This window comes from Natator depressus, chromosome 10 (assembly GCF_965152275.1).
Source record: "Natator depressus isolate rNatDep1 chromosome 10, rNatDep2.hap1, whole genome shotgun sequence".
Lineage (NCBI taxonomy): Eukaryota > Metazoa > Chordata > Testudines > Cheloniidae > Natator > Natator depressus.
In genome coordinates this window covers 66752511-66774789 of record NC_134243.1, presented here as the reverse complement: position 1 = coordinate 66774789, position 22279 = coordinate 66752511, and the positions used below count along the sequence as shown (strand labels likewise).

At 37.8% G+C, this 22279-nt stretch overlaps 1 protein-coding gene across 2 annotated transcripts in view; it reads right to left on the bottom strand.

The window, feature by feature from the left end:
- Positions 1-242: 242 nt before the first annotated feature.
- The window catches only part of EFL1 (elongation factor like GTPase 1), a 150953-nt gene continuing 128916 nt past the window's right edge, over positions 243-22279 (bottom strand). For both annotated transcript variants that reach the window (XM_074966436.1, XM_074966437.1), the window contains exons 19-20: positions 19074-19258; positions 243-1736 (exon numbers count right to left, since the gene is read on the bottom strand). In XM_074966436.1, the coding sequence (XP_074822537.1) occupies positions 1548-1736; positions 19074-19258 (374 nt within the window). In that variant the 3' untranslated portion in view covers positions 243-1547. The remainder of the gene's footprint in view (positions 1737-19073; positions 19259-22279) is intronic.

Genomic DNA, 22279 nt, shown 5'->3' with positions numbered 1-22279 from the left:
AGAAAACTTTTAATTGAAGTAAAAAAAGAATCACCTCTGTAAAATCAGGATGGTAAATACCTTACAGGGTAATTAGATTCAAAACATAGAGAATCCCTCTAGGCAAAACCTTAAGTTACAAAAAAGACACACAGATAGGAATATTCATTCTATTCAGCACAGCTATTTTCTCAGCCATTTAAAGAAATCATAATCTAACACATACCTAGCTAGATTACTTACTAAGTTCTAAGACTCCATTCCTGTTCTGTCCCCGGCAAAAGCATCACACAGACAGACACAGACCCTTTGTTTTTCTCCCTCCTCCCAGCTTTTGAAAGTATCTTGTCTCCTCATTGGTCAGGTGCCAGCGAGATTACCTTTAGCTTCTTAACCCTTTACAGGTGAAAGGATTTTTCCTCTGGCCAGGAGGGATTTTAAAGGTGATTACCCTTCCCTTTATATTTATGACAACTACCAAGCCAGTGCTATTAGTTCCATGCTTTCACATTAGCTCAAAAATTACAAATTTTGAGCTAGAGTTAAGAACTGGTGACATTGGCAAGTCTGTGACCTTGTACTGATCCCAAAGTTCAATTGATTACAGTAATTAAAAACTGAAAAAATCTGATTTTGAATATTTTTCCCCCGCAAAACCTCCCTTGTTTTTTAAAAACAAAGCTTACTTTATAATTGTTTTCCATGTCAGCGTGGGTTATTCAGAACATATAACAAGAATTTTTATTACCTTATCTACAAAACAGGCTAATGAACTGTGCAACTTTATTGTGATTACCTGCAAAAAGAGTGCTGGTGAACTATGACTATTTGCAAACATGTATAATAATGAGGTTTTGTTGACACAAATATTTGGTGAATAGCTGTTCTTTGTACAAACAATAGTATTCAAGTGAGTAACAGGTGTATCCATGCGCTAACAGGAGTATTCACTCTTTCCTATTTGCTATTCCTCTCCTCTTGGAAGAGTTTAAATAATCCAATTTGGGAGCAGAAAGAAGACCATATGATTTAGATGACAACTCACACACCATGAATAGTGCAGAGTGAACAGTTCATGAACATCACACAGGCTGAAATGTGTAGTTATGGCAAATACTTGTGAACAATAAACGCATAAAGAGAAATCAGGATCAATTTGCAACAGAGTTAAGAACAGAAGAAAAGAGCTAAATTCATTGCCTAATTTATTTGCAATGAATAACTGGACCAGGTCTAGTTTTGATTATATCAGGTAAATTAGAAAGAAGAAAGTTTAAGCAAATAACTTGCAATCCAAGGACAGCAGCTGGGGGAGAGTCTGAAAATCGGAGAGAATAATTCCATTGAATTTCTTGTTATGTCTCATTCAAATAAATTACACAAACTGTAGTCTCTATATAAAAGGTTGGAGAGGCTCAAGTTTATTAAAACTGAAGCCAGAGACAAATTACAGCATATAAGAAATCTTGTGTAAAACCTGAAGTCCAAGATGACATTTTGAATCTGCTGTACAGAAAATAATCCACCTGCACTTAGCTGAGTTAGTGTAGAACTGAAAGTAGAGGCAGTTACTTATTTCTACTGAGAGTTCTTTGCTTCTCAGCATGCTCCACGATTTTTTCTTCTACGTAAAGTCCTTTTCGCTTTCTCACTGAATTCATGTACTTGCGGGCCTGGTTCTCAGAGTCTGCCTTTTCCCCAAAGTGCAAATATTCCTCCTCAGTAGTTGGTACCCAGAATGGGTCACCTGAAATTACCTAAAAAGAAAAAATTGTAGAAAGAGGTACATAAATTTTTTAAAAAGCAGATTAGAGCATTTCGGGTAAGTTTTTGTGTTCTAAATTACCATATTTTTAGAAGTGAAATCTGAAAAAAAAAGAAAAGAAAAGAAAAAAAGGTAGGTATGGCTTCCTAGGTGGCGCACAATAAGCTATTCAAGCCAAACGCATTTAAGCAGCCTTAACATGTTCAATGAGTGAAGTACTCACTTTTTGTAACTTATCTTTATGCATTTGCTCTTGGATTTAAAAAAAAAAAAAGCAGAGATTTGGCAGAATGATCATAGAGGCATTAAAATCAAACTAAAAAACTCATTTTAAGTTTCAAAAAGCCACTTCTCATTTAGATTTTTGCTGGATTTGCCCAGCCTGTGATTTTACTGGCGTTCAGTTGCACTCAGAGAAAACACTCATTTCTATGTCTCAGATTCCTCAATCCCTGTGCAAAACCTTAGTAAAACCAGCCAGTGTTCTTGACAAGGCCTGGGGAGAGATGAAATCCTCATTCCTGGAGCTAAAGCTTGCCCCTGGAGCTGCTCTTGTAGCCTAAAGTCTGTCATAATGCCTGTGGGCCTTGTGAAACCTCCTCTATAGGAGGTTTTGGTTGGTGGATCTACATAGTCATGGACTAAACAGACATGCCCTTATCCCAGCCTTGTACCCAAAACCCAACACTCAGCACAGAAAGAGTGGCAGAGGTGTAGAGACCCCCCCTGCATAATCTCCTTGAAGCCTTCCCCACTTTACCCTGGACAGAAGCTGGGAGACTCTTTTTATCATATAACGATACATGGTATTCATATTCACCATCCATTCAACGGTGGGCTACCAGGGATAGCCAATCTTCATTATAAAGATTCTCTGTGCTCTTGAGTAGCTCGACACCAGACTGAAACTGGTCCAATATGCTTCCTTACACAGTGTAAAAATGACACCCACAACTTATGGATATTAACTACGGTAAGCTGTGTTAATATTATGAATTTAAAAGGTAATTAGGGTCTGAGAACGTATTTACATTTCTCTTTATTAGATCAGAACAAATGGAATATTTCATGTGTGATGAAACAAGTAATATTGGATCTTATCATTGGAATTCATATTTTTTATAAGAACACATTACAGAAAAGAATTGAATGGACAACTCTTCACTCACTAACTGAATGAAGCAAACCACAGGCTGGGTCTGTAGGGGCTATATTCACAAAGGGGACTTAGGGACCAACATCCAACTTTTAGGCACCACTGTCATTCACAAAACCATGACTCAGCTGCTGCATAAAACTCTGCAGGGATGTAAAGTCTCTACGCACCCAATTTGCCACTGCTAAAGTCCTTAAGGTGCCTCATTTTTGGTTGCTGGGCATGCACATAGACACTTTAGTCTTGACACTGCTCAGCAGTTTGGCATCTAAATCATGCCTAAGCCCTGGCAAGATTCACAAACTATGTTCCCCTGCCTATCTTGTCTCTGGGTCCTGATCCGGGATGCATGCTTTGAGCACACCTAAACCTACCTTCTGCCCAGTAGTTAGGGAACCCTCCTGGGAGGTGGGAGAACCAAGTTCAAGTCCCTGCTGCATGTCAGGGAAAGTGGGGAGTCAAACCAAGCCTCCCATCTCCTGGGTGAATGCTCTAACCACTAGGCTAAAGGTTATAAGGTGGGCAGCCTTGTCACCACTACCTCTTTTTTTAAGGACTGACTCAGCTTAGGTGCCTAACTCCAGGAGAGGGTTCGCAGTTGTGAATCCTGAGTGGACCTAGGTGTCTCCCTCCCTGAAGTTAGGCACGGTCCTCCATTTGAGGGGCAGGGCTTAGGCAGGCCACATCCTTGTCCTTAGCTTTTCTTACTAGCTAACTCAAGCAGCTCTCTGTTCAATGTGCTGGCTTTTGTGAATCCCTTTTTGGGTGCCTAACTCTCCCCATGCACTGCAGAGGGAGCCAAGGTGCAGAACTTGGGATGGCATATTCCACTAGGCAGGCATGGTGCCTAAAAGTGAGGTGTTGCAGTGCCTCAGACCTCCTTGTGAATCTCACAGTAGGCCTCTATTATCTAAAAAAAACCTGGACTTTTTGATAAGCCACTGGGCGGGCGCGCGCGCGAGAGAAACAGCCATGATAAACTGATAAAGAGAAGACCTGACAACAATGTGTTTGTTCCAGTTATAAAAGATACTTAATTCAAGAGCTCTCAAGATCCCAACTGATATATCCAGATAAAAAGAAAATGTTGACTTTTATACTGGATGGTCAAAGCAATTATTTTTGAGTTCTTGGAAGTCCAAAAAGCCAAGAAATAAACACCAGATAACATGAAGGTCTAGTAACCTGTAGGTGCCCTTTGTTGCTGTTGGGATTCTCGTACAAAGACACTTTAAACATGTCTTCTGACTCATTAAAGATCTTTTCTTGGAAGAGACATAGCATAGGGGGATGTACCCCTCAAAACAGAATAGGGCTGCTTGTTCCAATTAATTGCTTTTCTTAAGCTGAAGAACATATGTGGACAGGAGATTGGAAAAAGCTGGATTCTCCTAGATTGAAGTCACAAAGAAATCCTTACTGGAAACATAATAAGATTTATCATGAATACAGCTACCTGTTAAATGTATCTGTTTTCCAGTCTATAACGAATGATTGCTAGAATCCTAGACTAAAGATTACCATTATCTCCTTCATTTACACTTGTAATACAGTTTTTAACTGTGAATTGCTGAACTATAAGTTCAGCTAAATGTGGACAAATAATCAAGATCTTGTAATAGTTAACAGATATTTTTCCACTGGAAAATGATAAATTTTTTTGTTAATCATGTCCTGAATAAGAGCACTTAAATCAGTAACTCTGTGTTTGTATGTGTGAATGAGAGATCAAGTTACATTCAAGCCCAAATACAGACAAGTACTACTCAGACTACTGTGTTTGAACTTTGAGTTAGTACAGTGCTATCATCAGCTGAGATTGTGGAATTCTGTACACTGAATGAGTATGCAATAATGAAACTCATTTGATTTTACTACTGTTAGTGACTACCATACTGAATTAAGAAGTTATAGATGTATACATGAATGTTCTAAGGACTACATTTAAGAATCCATTTTAGACTTATTCTTACTTAGTAAACTTTATCATAGGTACAAGGAATTAGTCCTAAATCATTAAGAGTGTTCATCAAATCTTAGGCTCATATAAAATGTGTGGGTAATCAAATCTGGGAAACGGTCCTTGGTGAATTGATGTTTGGGTAATTAACCAAAATTGTATGGGGCTTTAGTCCTGAGATTCAACTTTTCCTTTCCATTAGTGGACTATTATCTATGAAGGAGCCTAAAAGTAACTGGAATTAATAAGGCATTGAGGAACTTATAGTTACAATTAACAAGGTCACCTTGCAAGAATGTTACGTACGAATACTGAATGATAAATTTGACTACTGAATGTCAGTTTAAGTTATTCAGTTGATAAGTTTCAAAATCATATGTTAAGTTTCTAATAATCATCAATGCACTACCCCAACAGAAATTAATGAAACCAATACATTTGATAAAAGACCATGTTTCTTTAATTAAATCCCATGAATTACTGAGAACAGCAGTATAGGTAAATATCAATTGTGTTTTACACATTTTTCTCACAATAATCAAAAAGGACATTATTTTAAATTATTTTTGAAATACATGGTTAGAGCTGTTTTAGTACTGAGACAAAGACCAGGAACTTCCAATTTTAGACAGTTTTACCCCCAAATCTGGAATTTTTGAGTGTGGAGGGGGGGAAGGAGTCTTATTGTATTTATTGTACTTGACTCTGTTTTTAACTGCCATATGGCATTTTAAGACAAGGAGCGCCATTTAAAACTATTTAAATTGAACAAAAACAGGATAAGGAGATATTGACTTAAAATTGGCAAAATATGAAGAAAAATTCCCTAAAAGCATCACATTTTATCAACTATTAATTTAAAAACCCAGGTTTTAGAAAGCCCAGTTTTGCTGACATATTTGTAAATTATGAAGCTTAGTGTAATTCAAAAGTAAGAAATTACATTGCACTGTAAATCATGCAGTATCTGTTTCATAATGAGGTTACAGTGACTAAAGCTGGAGATGGCTATTTTGGACAAGATGACTTAAAAGTGCACCATAAGCTCAATCTTGCAAAGCACTAAGCACACTGACCCAGAGCCATCAAAGTGCTGAAACGTGCTTAAAATTAAGCGTGTGCATAATCCCAGTGAAATAAATGGGATGATTCATACACAAAGTTACACCCAAACTCCCACTTCTGTTGGTGCAAACCGAACATGCTCATGGTGGTCTGGCAGGAAACCAAGGAAAAAAATCAGTGCACTATATTAATATGAAAATTAGCTTCCCTAACAGGACTAGATTTTTTTTTTTTAATATGCACATTTGTGATTCACTGACCACAGGAATATCTGTGAAAATAACCTAAATCTGCATGTGTCTCTGGCAGTGGCACTTCTGATTAACCAAGGCTCACAATGCATAGCCATTCTGATATTTTGAACAAGAACTCATGCTCTCATAATCTATACTTAAAACACAAAGACCGTCTCTTGTTTATGCTTATAAGTATGGGAACTTGGCTGCACAAAACTTCCAAAAAAGATTAGAATGATCCAGACTTGGGCCACTTACAAGGCATGTTACTAATTGCTCCACTTTGCTGAAGCTTCCCCATCATCGCAGGAAAATTAACCCAGGCATGCACATATCCGCATGCACACACAATATGCCTCAAGAAAAGCCTCCTCTAACCAAGGAAGGGATATGACAGAACACTCTATGGAGTCCATTAGAAACCTCATTATACAGATTTAATTTAATTGAGAAATGTTTAGATACTATGTGGATGGGTGCTTGAGGAAAAACCTAAGATGGACACATTTTCCCATTAGTGTAGGAAGAAGTTATTTCACTTACATTAACTAAAATTTTATGCCTGGATGCCTTTTCTGTTGATGAAAGAACAGGTGCTATGGACTTCACAGGCATTTCTAGCTCTCAAGAAAGTAGACTGTGTAGAAACAGGCTCCAAGAAAAAGTAACCACATTGTAGTAACAGTTAACAATAGGTTACGAAAAGGCAAGGCTGGCCTGGGCACATTAGATAATATCATGCTAAATTATATAGCATGATAGATAATATCATGCTAAATTATAGCTAAATTATAGCAAAGAAGATACAACTAGAAAGAATTTCCGAGAATTCAGGAAATAAATTGTGCATTTTCCCTGAGAAGTCACCAAACCAGCCACAGAAGTATGACCCTAACATAGCGTGCAGAGCTCTTGTGTGAGGCATAGAAAAAGAAAACTTTACATTGTCGGTCTGTGAAATATCCCCGACTCAGTGGGGTGAAGGCAAGAGCACAGAAGAGAGATCATCTATCTCTTAGTAACAATCAGCCAATGGACCGAAGCAGATGAATGTACCCGGTGGTGACCATCCATATCCTGTTCAGAGAGTGCAGGCAGGCGTAAGAATGAAACACTTCCCTATAATACTGCAGAGCAGTTCTCATTATTTGCTTCCATTGGGGAGCTGTCAGAACACTGGGCATAGGTTCCATAGGAGCAGTGCTGAGTAAGTTTTTGGCTCTTGAACTACTGTTTGTATATTTGGGGGCCACACAGGAAAAGGTTCTCGATGTCTATGTGGCTGAAATGGAATTTTTATCAAAACAGAACCCTAAATGATTCATTATGTTCTCAATGGAATAATCCTCTTGGCATAGTCTGAGCTGCTAAAGAGAAAGCAGTTAAGGTTGATCTTGGAGAGGAAAAAAAAAAAAAAAAAAAAAAGACATCCACAAATGTTATTTATCTTATGCTCCAAGTCATTTTCACTTAAAATTCCATTTGTAAGTTTCCAAATACTTTTTGTTCCAATGCAAAACTTTAAAATATAAGATAAAAGTATATCTTATAATACATTTTAAAAATAGACATACCAAACTATACTGCACATACATGTTAAATATGACAGTTTATTAACATTGCTTTTTGCAGTGGAAAATGTTATATTCCCACACAAAAACCTCTGTCAAAACAGAATTAGGGTTGAGAATGTACTGTCCTAAAACAATAAAATGTTACAGTTAAAAAAAAATCAGGAAATTCAATTAATAATCTAACAACCTTTACTCTGCCCTATTTTCTATGCCCATCCTCCACTTGGCGATTGATAATGCTGACCAGAGGCCACATGAAACTTATCTTAGCCTAGCTATTCACACTAATTCTAATATTGTCTGAGAGACATTGCTGGGAGGCACTATATAAACTATGAAGAGAAAAAATAAACATTGTAATTGTAAATGTAAACTTCACCTGAATTTTTTTTTCAATCTGTGAGATTATGGTTTTCCTGCCATTATGGAATAAATGCTTTTGAGAGAATAGCAAGAAATCCCGAAGTATATTTTAAAATGCCACTACAGTGGATGCAATTTGACAGAGTTACAGAAATAAACATATTCTTTTCTTTATGCAACTAAGAGTTCTCACTACTATATATGAGCTGATTTTTGCTGTAGCATGACCCAACCACTAGATAACAACCTGGTCAATGTTCAAAGGAAGTAGTAGGGAGGATAGTGACAATCCACAGCTACGCAAATATCATCTCAGAGTGGAAAATGGCTACTTCTCAAAAGGGCATACATTATAATTAGAAGAAAAAATGATTTTAAAGTTGATTTGCAAAGCTAATTAAAATTGTGGCTTTTAAAAAGTATATTTTGATTGAACATTTAGGTAACGGATCGTTGAAACATAATTTACTTCATTACAGGTGAAGTACTTTTCTAAACACATCAATATAAAACATGATACAATAAAATGAACTCGAGCACACTTCTGCTGATAATAGATTTTGAGAATGGGATTTCTTAAATGCAAAGCAATCTGTTTATGATGGAAGTGTTTTTATTCTTCCATTTAATAATTATTTCACTGATCTACTTTATATAAAGCTTTTGGAATTTATATTTTCTCTTTATTTAAGATTAAACTAAAAGCAAGTCACTACTAAAATTCCACTATAATTAAATACATCAGTGAAATACATGCTGAAAATTGTGACAGAATAATGGCTAACCTCTTGTGTTCACCAACTCCCTTGCAAAAGTATAAGCCAATTGAAGATATAAATAAGTGGTGTTTATAATAACATCAGTCAAGGGGTGATGTATTTTTAGTAGATGAACACATTAACTCAAATACTGTAGGGTATTCTTGAGAAAAAAAATTGTAAAGCCTAGAAAGATTTAACTACACAGAATCAACAACCTTTAATACCAAATTTCCTAAACAAATCCTCAAAAGAAAGCACACACAACTCATTTACTACAGCAAGCTGAATACTAAAAGGAAAACGAACCTAATTTTCTCTTAATCTAATTGTCTACATGTTAACCATTCAAGGCAGAAATGTCTTTGTGCCTTCAACACAGACACAACTCCTTATTAGAGAGACAGTCTCTAATAATTAACTCATAAAAATGTTCATTTCTATTTAAATACTATTGAGCATGGATTTTTTCTTAAATCCTACAAACAGGTATATAACATGCTTATATGTAAATACAGTAAATAAATTGTTTAACACTTGATATTAATAAGGATTCATTCCAATTCTAATAATACTTGGATTATATTAGCATGGTTTTGATGATGGTGATCCATGTGTATTGCAGTAGCACTCTTGGCTCTATTGTGCGAGGCACTGTAACAACGTATGGCAAGAGACATTTCCCAAGCCTTGCAGCCTAATTAGACAAGACAAGAATGACCAGACACCTCCATTTTCTGAGTCCATTAAGAAGACAGCACTTATACGTTATAGTGATAGGTGCTATTTAAAAAACAAACAAAGAGAGCTCTCCCCTTCTTAGTCTCCTGAGTTCGAAGATCACCATCTGATGGGGGCATATCCTCCAGGGTTTCAGTGACAGATATTGCTTCTCCCTTATCCATATCTGAAGCCATCTTCGAATTTTATTCGGATACAGTTAATTTGCAACTTGTATCCTAACAAACATGCACTCTTTCTCATACACACATGCTTTTTTTTGGTTCCTCGTAATTTCTCAAGCAAATTCCTTTGAAATTATTTTCCATACTTTGTGCTGGCTGAAAGTTATTTTTGGAAAGTTTGAGCCAAGTCCATTCTATTTTTGAGTTGTGAGTGGAGGGGAAATACTTTCCCTATAGTTCCGATTGGGGTGTCTGTTCTTGCATATCTTTTTAAAATGGCCGAGATTAAAAACTTCAAACCTGACTTCGTTTATAGCCCTCATCAAGACGAAAACAAAAATGAAGAATCCACTTTTGAAGAAAACTGGGCTCAGCAGTTTTAAAGTTGTGTATGTTTAACCTCAGCAGTTCTGTATGTGCCCATTACACTGTTTCTGTTTTGGCTTTGAAGGATCCCCTTAATTAAAGGTGCACTACAGTTTAGCAGTCTTCTTTCATTATTTCTACCTTCCAAAAAGGAAGGAAATCCAAACAGGAATATTTGATCCAAAAAGCTAGTGTTAATGCAGTTTTAAGGATGAAAAATGTAGCACACAAGTCATACAAAATCCAAAGGTTAAAGTTTCTGTAACATTAATTGATACTTTTTTTTGGCTGGGAATAGAACTGTTTGCCAGATAGTAACTGTCCCATTCCCTAGTGTATGAACTGGATATATGGTTGTTTTAGGACCATTCATCAAATACCATGGTGAGGAGTGTGGAACATAAGTAGAACAAAATAGAAGACTAATAGTAGTGAAGAGAAGGAGTACCTGTGGCACCTTAGAGACCAACAAATTTATTTGAGCATAAGCTTTTGTGAGCTACAGCTCACTTCATGAAAGCTTATGCTCAAATAAATTTGTTAGTCTCTAAGGTGCCACAAGTATTCCTTTTCTTTTTGCAAATGCAGACTAACACGGCTGCTACTCTGAAAGTAGTGAAGAGATATCTTTAAAAGGAAAGGAGGGGGGGCATACTCAATAAGTGATTTCTCTCCAAATTTACTCTATGCCCAGAGTGAGGAAATAAGAGTAAAGCATTGCACTACATTCTGAGTCAGCTGCTGGCGACAAACGTGGAGGATCTTTTCCATACTGACTCGCACTCTTCGCCACTTATCCTCATCCCCAACTAGATGTTTCGTGTAAGACCTCAGAATCCAAGATCTTTAATGACTGTGATCCCATTTGTTCCCATTATTTAGAAAAAGTAATGGCCCTGGTTCAATATTGCTCGGTTCAAGAATTATATCACTTTGTATTGCTGCAAATACGGAATGGGTTAACATACAAGATAACAAGTTCTGAACCAAAGAATTATAAAGAGTACAATATTTTCTTTTCAAGTCTATTACATGTACTTTCATACAGGTATCTGAAGAGTGAAACTGTAAAAACAGATTGCTGACTTCAGTGACTAACTTGGGAAAGGTATGTAATTTTATTTCTTCTTTCTACTCCTTAAACTATTTTCCCTCAAAAGCTTGACTGGAAATTACATAGGTTTGGTAGAATACAATTGAAAAAAATGACAGAAGTCAGAAACTGGAGAGCAAAGACCATTTATTCCAATTCTAAAACCAACTTCCAAAAGCCTCTACAGACCAAAGCAGTATTTTGATCCATGATATTTAATTCTCTTTCAGTGGCTGGAGATTTCAAGAGAGTCCTACTCTCCCATCAAATACTTTATGGAAAAAGTTTATATTTTTACGACAGTTTTTCCCCTAAGCCAAAGAGCAAAAGTGACATTTTGGAGTACTCTGTAGCTCTTAATATCCTCCGAGGGGACTGATAGGTGGTTTTTCAATTTCTAAAATTTTCCTGGGGGTCAACCAGGGTTAATATCTGCATAGACCATGCAGCACCTTCTGGTTATCAGACCAACACTCGAGGTACCTGATCACTCAATGCTCTGAAAAGGTGGTTAAAAACCTAAAACAGGATCTAGCAGCCAATGAGATTTGTAGCTAGAAGTCACAAATCAGTTTGTTTAATGAAAACAATGACTAAGAATAATGATTTACATTTGTGTAGCACCTTTCAGCCTCAAAACTTATGTCAATACAAGGATTTTTTCTATAGGATTTCCCAACATAGCAACCACTGGTGCATGCCTTTGGTGGTAGCAACAGTGGCAAATTTTATTTTTCTACTCCTTTGACTTCACTTATTCCACAATTTTTATTTCATACAATATGCTGACCTATTCCCAAAACGAGAGGAAAAAAAGATAGCATAAAACCTTGGCAGGTTACACAGCTGTCAGAAAAGGATTAGATTGTTTGGCAGTTCACCAGTATATGTTTCAAACCCAGCTTAGCAAGATATTTAAATTTTAAAATGTGTTCTTCAGTTATGGAATTGCCCTACCACAAAACTAAAGTCACTGAACTAGGGCATACAGTTGCTTGTGTTTATAGTACTGAATTAAGAACAGCCCAGTTTCTCAGCTCAGTGTTACTCATAACATTAAAGTCTTTTCATGAGGTGTTAGACCCTGATCCTGCACTTTGACATAGAAGTAGTCGCCAAGAAATTGACGAGATCACTTGTGTGTGCAAAATAAAGCATATGACTAACTACGCATTTGTGTGGGGTTTCTGTTATTTGCATCCAAAAGTGGAACGGAGACCTTTGTTTGTAAATGCCATAAAGCCAGGCGCACATACTTACATTTGTAAGTTGTGAACTACAAACTGACAAGGTGCATCAGAGATTTTAAAAAAGTTAACCAAAAAAAAGAAATTTACTAACTCACGTAGGCAGACACACATTATGTTATTTTTTTAAAGATGTTTTAGTGTGCGGGGAAAAACTTGAATTTGGTATTTCTAAAAATGACTTATCTTTACAGACAGCAAATTCACTGCTTTGTTCTTCCTCTGTTTTGAATATTAAAATTATCTATCATCTTAGGTAAACATTAAAATTCTCTTTGGAGACATATGACATTTCGAGACTTTAGAAAATTTCCCTAATTAAATTTCTTCAGCTCCTGTTAGGGTGACCAGATAGCAACTGTGAAAAATTGGGACAGGAGGGTGGGGGGCAATAGGCACTTATATAGGAAAAAGCTCCGAATACCAGGACTGTCCCTATAAAATCAGGACCTATGGTCACCCTAGGTCCAGTCCCACAAATTGATCTGTTAAGGTGGACCCTTAATGCCTCCCTTTGCAGTACAAGAGGCTTATGCAGCAAGTGTGAAAGTAGAAGCTGCTATATAAAGATGGAAGTTTCTCCAGTGGAACTCATCACACAGTCTTAATGTTTTGCAAAAACACAGCTTTTTACAGGATGGTGAAGGGTAATATTTTTCAATCTTAATTACCCAGAATGAAATATTTATGTATCAATTTATATTTTACACTCACAAAAACTGCATTAAAAGAACACTGAGGTTGCGAAGTCAAGCGCTCGAAAGACAGGAATGCCAGAATGAATGTTGCCCAGGCAACCCTAGTTCAGGTTCCTTGTGTGAAAGCATTGTGATAATCTTCAATTATATGACCACATACTAATTTTTCTACAGTACCCTTCCTCTTTCAGTGCACAGGCTGGACTTGCTCTGGGAATGAATCAAGGTTGTTTAGTGAAGAAGACTTATCTGTAGTAGTCCTGACTTACTTGTTGAAGAAGTTAGAAAATGTGTATTATTATTTTTTCCCACATATTTAACAAGTGTGAGTGGAAGGAAAAGAAAATTATAGCCACGCTTTAATGAACACTAAAATCACAAAATCGGCTCAAGGAACCCTCTTGTCATTTTTATTTATTTTAAAACCCCACAACTGTTCTGGCTAATTAAATAGCCACCATTTAATATGCCTAACATCTGGAGACAGGGTTGAAAGGTTCCAGATGACTTCCAAGAATTACTTAAGTGTCAGGACTACCATCAAGATGATGATTCATTTGGAGCTCAGTCTGATTTCAGATTAATAGATTTTAAGGACAAAAGAACTGTTATGTCACCCCTTGTCTGACCACCTCAGACAATAGCACAGACCAAAGAACCTCACCCAATAATTTCTGCATCAAGCCCATAACTTCTGTTTGAGTTTTAAATTTTTAAAAGATATAGGCTTGATTTATAGACTTCAGGTGAAGAAGAATCCACCATGTACCACATTCAACCTTCTTTTCTCTAACTTTTCCTTTAACTTTATAGTAAATTGTGGAGATTATTCTAATATTTATCTAACACTACTCTAAAGAATTTGGACAAAGTCACATATTTACTTTTGAAATATGTTTCTTTTACCTTGAAATAATTAAAACACTAAAATAATAGCTATCGTTGCCCAATTTGGAGTGTGTAAATTAGCTTCGACAGGAGAGATTGAGAGAGACATGCCCCAGAACACTCATGCCCCAGTAGTTAATAAGGGAGCTTTCTTGATAGGAAGGGAGACCAAGTTCACATCTCTACCATACATCTGGCAGAGCAGAGACTTCAGCTTGCGTCTCTTACAGCCTGAGTGAGTGCCCTAACCACTGGGCTAAGAATTACAAGTGGGGACCACCTTCCCCACCATGCTGCCCTTCTGGCTGTTTTGTGAATCTAGCCCTTTCAAAATGCCCAGAAACAAAATGTTGTGTTGAATTACATTTCATTTGACACAAACTGGACTTTTTATGTTTGCTGGAAAATGTTGGCATTTTTGGATTTGGTTCAACGTGAACCAATTTTTCCCTCCTGATTTTACAGAACTGCCAGCTAACTGAAAAATCAGTTATTCTCCCAGCTCTAGTCACATATTTCTTCTGCCCTGACCAATGAATCAGGATATCATTTCAATCAAATCTAGAAAATCCCATGACAAACAGATAGATTGTACAAAGTGCACCTATAATGCCAGAGAGTCGTTGTCAGAAACAGATTTGCCCACATTTCCGTAACAGCAGCAATTACATTTTCGGAACTGGAAATTTGCTAAGCAGTTACTGAAACTATGGCTCAGTTGCAGAAACTGTGATATCATACTACACATGAGCATATTCTTTCCATCCTCTTGCGAAAATCTGGGTGTTTACATACATATGGGTTCATTTAGTGGGAGCATAGTAGTTATGAATCCTAAAGAAAGTCAAAGGGAAAATTCATTTTCTGGAAACTTCCTATCTGGAATTAACACCCCCCCCCCCCCCGATTGATTTACCTGCTGGGCATGGATACTGGAGGCACCTGAGATTTGGTACAAAGGTGCTCTGAAGATAAGCCACCCCCCATCAGTTGCTCATAACCTCAGCCATGCAGAACACAATGCCATCCACAGCCTAAGGAACAACTCTGAAATCATAATCAAAAAGGCTGACAAAGGAGGTGCTGTCGTCATCATGAATAGGTCGGAATATGAATGAGAGGCTGCTAGGCAGCTCTCTAACACCATATTCTACAGGCCATTACCCTCTGATCCCACTGAGGGTTACCAAAAGAAACTACACCATCTGCTCAAGAAACTCCTTGAAAAAGCACAGGAACAAATCTGCACAGACACCCCTAGAACTCTGACCAGGGGTATTCTATTTGCTACCCAAGATCCATAAACCTGGATATCCTGGACGCCCCATCATCTCAGGCATTGGCACCATGACAGCAGGATTGTCTGGCTATGTAGACTCTCTCCTCAGGCCCCATGCTACCAGCACTCCCAGCTATCTTCGAGACACCACTGACTTCCTGAGGAAACTACAATCCATTTGTGATCTTCCAGAAAACACCATCCTAGCCAATATGGATGTAGAAGCCCTCTACATCAACATTCTATACAAAGATGGACTACAAGCCATCAGGAACAGTATCCCCGATAATGTCACAGCAAACCTGGTGGCTAAACTTTGTGACTTTATCCTCACCCACAACTATTTCACATTTGGGGACAATGTATACCTTCAAGTCAGCGGCACTGCTATGGGTATCCGCATGGCCCCACAGTATGCCAACATTTTTATGGCTGACTTAGAACGCTTCCTCAGCTCTCATCCCCTAACGCCCCTACTCTACTTGTGCTACATTGATGACAGCTTCATCATCTGGATCCATGGAAAAGAAGCCCTTGAGGAATTCCACCATGATTTCAACAATTTCCATCCCACCATCAACCTCAGCCTGGACCAGTCCACGCAAGAGATCCACTTCCTGGACACTACAGTGCAAATAAGCGATGGTCACATAACCACCACCCTATACCGGAACGCTACTGACTGCTATACTTACCTACATGCCTCCAGCTTTCATCCAGACCACATCACACAATCCACTGTCTTCAGCCAAGCTCTAAGATACAACCACATTTGCTCCAATCCCTCAGACAGAGAAACACCTATAGGATCTCTATCAAGCGTTCTTAAAACGACAATACCCACCTGCTGAAGTGAAGAAAGATTGACAGAGCCAGAAGAGTACCCAGAAGTCACCTACTACAGGACAGACCCACCAAAGAAAGTAACAGAACACCACTAGCCGTCACCTTCAGCCCCCAACTAAAACCTCTCCAGCGCATCATCTACAACCTATCCTGAAGGACGATCCCTTACTCTCACAGACCTTGGGAGACAGGCCAGTCCTCGCTTACAGACAGCCCTCCAAACTGAAGCAAATACTCACCAGCAACCACACACCACACAACAAAAACACTAACCCAGGAACAACAAACCCCATTGCCAACTCTGTCCACATATCTATTCAAGGGACACCATCATAGGACCCAATCACATCAGCCACACCATCAGGGGCTCGTTCACCTGCACATCTACCAATGTGATCTATGCCATCATGTGCCAGCAATGCCCCTCTGCCATGTACATTGGCCAAACCAGACAGTCTCTATGCAAAAGAATAAATGGACACAAATCAGACATCAAGAATTATAACATTCAAAAACCAGTCAGAAAACACTTCAGCCTCCCTGAACACTCAATTACAGACCTAAAAGTGGCAATTCTTCAAGAAAAAAACTTCAAAACCAGACTCCAATGAGAAACTGCAGAAGTGGAATTAACTTGCAAACTGGACACCATCAAAATTAGGCCTGAATAAAGACTGGGAGTGGATGAGTCATTACACAAACTAAAAACTATTTCTCCATGCTAATTTCTACCCCCTACTGTTACTCAGACCTTCTTGTCAACAGTTTGAAATGGGCCATCCTGATTACCACTATAGAAGTGATTTTTCCTCCTGCTGATAGTAGCCCACTGTTATTGATTTCGTCTCATTAGAGTTGGTAAGGCAACCCCCATCTTTTCATGGTGTGTGTGTGTGCGCGCGCGTGCGTATGTATGTATTATATATTTATATTCCTACTGTATTTGATGAAGTGGATTTTAGCCCACGAAAGCTTATGCCCAAATAAATTTTTTAGTCTCTAAGGTGCCACAAGTACTCCTCGTTCTTTTTTCTCCAGATGAGTACTCCCAAAATCGTAGAAATACTTAACACAGTGGTTCTACCCCTTTTTTTTGGTTTGGAGCATCTCATTTGTAATGAATTTGAATGTAAATCATCCCCCCACCCCAACCCCCCGCCCATATTCCTAAAGCTGTCACTGAATCTCACCTATTTTCTGTCTCTTTTCTTTCCCTTCGTTCTGGTCTGTTTTTTAAGGTTTCCTTTTTAAGTACTTTTGAGGTTTTGCTCTCCATTTTTTTAAAACTTTGTTTTCTTTCTACCCCATTGTTTCCCCAAATCTCCTCTCCTCTTCTTTGCCTTTCTGTGAAGCCTGAGTTCTCAGTCTTTTCCCTTTCTTCCTCTCTACAGGTTATTGCATGACCTGTATGTATACTAAACTAAAATTACATAATGCTGAAAGAAGCTGAGAAAGCTACAGTATTATTGCTGCCTGAGAAGGTTAAGCACTTGGCACACCACATTTTGTAATACTGGTGTATGGTACCACCACTGAGAAAGAACAAAAGTAGTTTCTACATGTACTACATCAGGTGTTCCCACACTCTTTCACAGTGTGGACCTCTCCATTGTGACTGCATAGACCCTTCCTCCTTTCCACCATTAGTGATCACATAATATTCCTGTTGTGACTACAGCAATAGTTCACACAGAAATAATATTAAGAATGTATTTTTAGCAGTCTTTCAGTGCAATTTAGAAGCTGGAAATAAAGAAGAGGAGCCAGCATCATGACCAGCCATTTTCTCTGTGGATCACCAGCAAGCATTTCATTGACAAAGAGTGCTCTACAGACCATAGTTAGCAACCACTGTTCTATACTATCACTGTAAGAAACAGATCTCAGACACACTGGGAAGAACTGATTTATGAAATCACAAAATAGCAACTCCACAGAAGATAAAGAGAATATAAATTTGATTTTTAATTAATTTTTCAAAGTCTGATTTCTCACTTTGAAAACAGATTTTAAAAAGTAACCAAAAAAGTTAAACTGCAGCTAAATATTATTTTAAAATATACAGTTTAAATGGATAGTACAGACCTGCTGACTGCTGTTACTCATGAACCTGCTTTTAGCTCCTTTGATGGGTCTGCTGAGTCTTTTTACTATTCACTTTTGTTCCTCTTGAACAAAGAACTGAAACTGAAAGCTTGCCCTGCCTTCTATACTTCAGGATCAACTATCCCTATGATGGGAACAGAGTGGCATGTCTCTGAACTGATTTCATTTCTTAGAAGTTCCCCCACCCTCATTTGTCCCTATGTAGAGGCATCACTTTCATCTCCCCATTTCTTTTTGAAGTGCCAAAGGCAGACACCGTTTCCTTTCCTGCCAATCCTGGCTTGGAATTATCCAAACATATTTAGATACTAGAAAGCACAAGAAATAGATGTTGATTAGTGCCTTATAACTACTGAAACAGGAGTATTGTCTAGAAAAGTTTGCTGATCAACAGAATATTTTACTGACCAATAAAAAGATTACTTCTCATATGCCAGGAATTATATTTATTGCCACATTTGTGTCTTAATGGTAACATTTATTTGAAGCAAGTTACCACAGAACCCACATGAAAACAGCAGCATATCAACTCCAGAGAAAATATTTTGTGAAAAAGTTATTTTGTTATCCAAAACACTTTTTACTTTTCAGAACAATCTATAAATAGCCAAACAGGACAGAAATATTTATTTCTGAAGAGTATAAAAGCTACTTTTTCATCTTTAGTTTGAAAAGAATGAATCAAATGCATGTCTTGACCAAAACATAACCTTTTCTCCCCTTTTTTTTTTGCTGCCACATCTACAGGAAATAGATCACCAAGACAGATGGAATGAATAGATCTTTTACCTCCCAGTGGCTGAACACCAGCTGCGGACTGGCCAGGCCACTTGTCCTCTTCCTGATTTCATCGGCAAACCCAAAGCTTTCTGCTACTGGCAGCACTGCCTTAATAATAAACATGTCAGTCCCCTCTTTCATCTCCTCTTGTAACACTCGGCCTTCTCTTTTGGACAAGACAGCATATACACGACCTGCAAAGGCATAAGTCTTATTAGTTTGCCGAGCCTTTCTTATCCTTTGCTTTAAGGCAAATACATATTTATTTATTTAGGAAAGCTAAGTACTGAATATGGGATATATTTTCTATGACTCAGTCTCTTTCCTGTAAGATTGTGGGTGGACTAATTAAAATCATACAAGGCATACATTTGTTAGTAAAACATGCAAATCTACAGTATATACATCTTTAATAAATTACTACTACTGTGTGGTTGTTACACTGTGTACATTTTATGACAATACTATGTATATTTCTCAAAGGCATACTATAGAAAGAAAGATTTTGCATAAATATCCATTAAGCTTGAATATTTTAAATTGTATTACCTGAAAAGAACGTGGGAGTGTGCTGTTAGGAATATTTTATTTGTAAATAACCCCATTGTCAGTTAACTCACCTTTGCTACAGTACTTGAAAGTTATTATCCGTCACTCCCCACTACTTATTACCTATTCTCACACACTGTATAAACATTCCACACACAAAGATATAGATGCAAAGAGTAATTATTATAAAGTGAAATTAAATCCTCCAAGGCCAATGAATTGGGCTTTCTGTGGGGAACTTCGCAGAGGATGTGAGGTGATGGAATCTAACCCACAGACAGGCCATAACACTTCAGTGCAGCCCCTATGAATGGGAACAATGGCTAGTGCATCTTTGCAGCCTCACTGCAGGATCTGCAGGACAGTAGATTCAAATAATGTGGATCCAACAGCTCTTGCCTATCACCTCCAATAACATTTTCTGCTCTTGCCAGGACACCCCCCACTCCTACCCCACCCCTCATTTGGTCCTCTGCATGTGGGTGAATTTCACCTTTATTGTGTACCTTGTCTTCTTGTTACTTACAAAATTTGAAAAAAAGTGTTTTAGGTTCTAAACTGAAATCAGACACAAAGGTCAAAGCATTTTCAAGACAAATGTACTGGATGTGGCATGCACGTATGAGATTTGTTGATACAAGCTACACAATTTCAAGCCTAAGGAATCCTTGAGAGTGTGTAGAGAATTCTGAAACACCAAAAGGTTATATTCTTATACAGCTCACAACTGCTGATTTATTGTACAAATGCACATTACTGTAAAACACAAGCTTAGACATACATTGCTCAAGAGCATTACCAAGGTCACTGGAAATATTGATGGTAATGTACAGAATTTATTAAAATTATTAAAGGCAAATAAGTTCCAAACTACATTACAGGATATTAATATTATATTTTAAAATATTCATTTTATTCCTTATGTTTAATTGCAGAGCTGAAACCTTATATACAGATACACCAGATATTATCAGCACCATTTATTACAAAGAACTAGTCTGTCAAACCTACTGTAGAGGCACATGTTGAGCTATATTCTGGGTTAAGTGTTATTGAAGTCTGTTTTCCCAAAACATACAAGCTAGTAGAGATTTTTTTTCATCTCTCTAAAGGTTTTTCAATGATATGTATTTCATCCAACCAGTTTGGATTGTTGTTTCAGTCATTTCTACCAGAGAGAAGTTATGAGGATCTGAGTCTAAAAAGTACAACTGTTCTTTGGGATAAATCCTGAAATCCACCCCCACCCCCCACCCCCCCCCGCCACTCCTCCTTTTGGACTATACTGCATAGAGAACTGGGATAGGTGAGAGAGTCAGGATCTTGGAGGCCACAGGGGTTTGTGTGTAAATGTTCTGAATGCTTCAGAGCCTAGCCCTTGAGGAGAGGAGGGGGATTCTGAATCACTGGAAGAGGTGCTGAGGGTAGGCTAGATTAGTACACTGTTTTACCTAATAGGTTAAATACTGGCCACAGAGGGTCTGATCATAGCTGCATGCCCAACTGCAAGTGGGTTTCTAACCTGTGCTAAGTTATCTTTTTGACTGGTTGTGTATGCACATGTACTTGTATGTATGCTGGAAACACTTTTTTTGATCTCTAAATACCTGAAAAGGAAATTTATTCTGAAGTCATGACAGTATCTCAAAAGTAGAGCAATATTGTGATGCTGCAATATACCAAAAAGCCTGAATAAGATGTAATTTACTTATGCATTTGCTCTTAATGAAGTTCAACTCTTTAAAAATAAAGATGCAAACAAAAGTTCTAAGGTATCTATTCATAGCTTTATGTACAGTAAATATGAAATTAACATGAAACTGACTACTCAGGCTCTATGAAGTGAACAGAATTTCTTCCTATATAGTTTTATCTATATATGAGCTAGAGCTGTAAAGAACAGTACCAATGTTTATGTTATCAGTAGAACAGTGCTATGGTAAAAAGCATTTCATCAAAATTTCACTAACGTCAGCAAAATCCAAGACAGATACTTGCCAAAGGAAAAAGAAAAAAAGATCAACAGCCTAAATGATAAATTTCTTACCCGATCATTTTCTTACTGTTAGCAGCTTCTCTCCGAATTCATTACTAATGGGCTAATGCCATTGCCCTCATCTGTGGAATTCAGAAGTGGTCCAATGTTGTTGCTGGAGGCTCTGAGACTAAGCTCTGCCCTTCAGCTCAGGCCACCAGAAGAGTTTTTCCACAGCTGTAGAAACACTTCAGCAGCCAATTAGCATTAGGACAACTTGACAAAACATATTAAATTAACCGCTCCCTTTTGGTTAAAAATTCAATTTATATTCTGGTCATTGAATTTGAAGAGGAGCTGCTAAACAAAGAAAATTATCAGGTAAGAAATTTCTCATTCTGTTGCACACCATCTCTCGTCATTCGTTACTAATGGGAAGTAGTGAGCAGTGAAGCCCAGAAGTAAGGAGGGGAAGGATAAGCAGAGTTTAATTATTATAGTAGAAAAACAGACAGGAATGGAAGTTCACCCCATATAAAGCAAGTGCTTTATAAATTAAGTAGTTATTTGAGAACCAACCCAGTAGCACCTTCCTGCCCAAGGATGCCTCTGCAGAGGAATGGAAACATACTTTGCAAATCTTTCTCTGATGAGGCTCACACACTTTCCCCCCCCGCTTTCTCTCTGGACT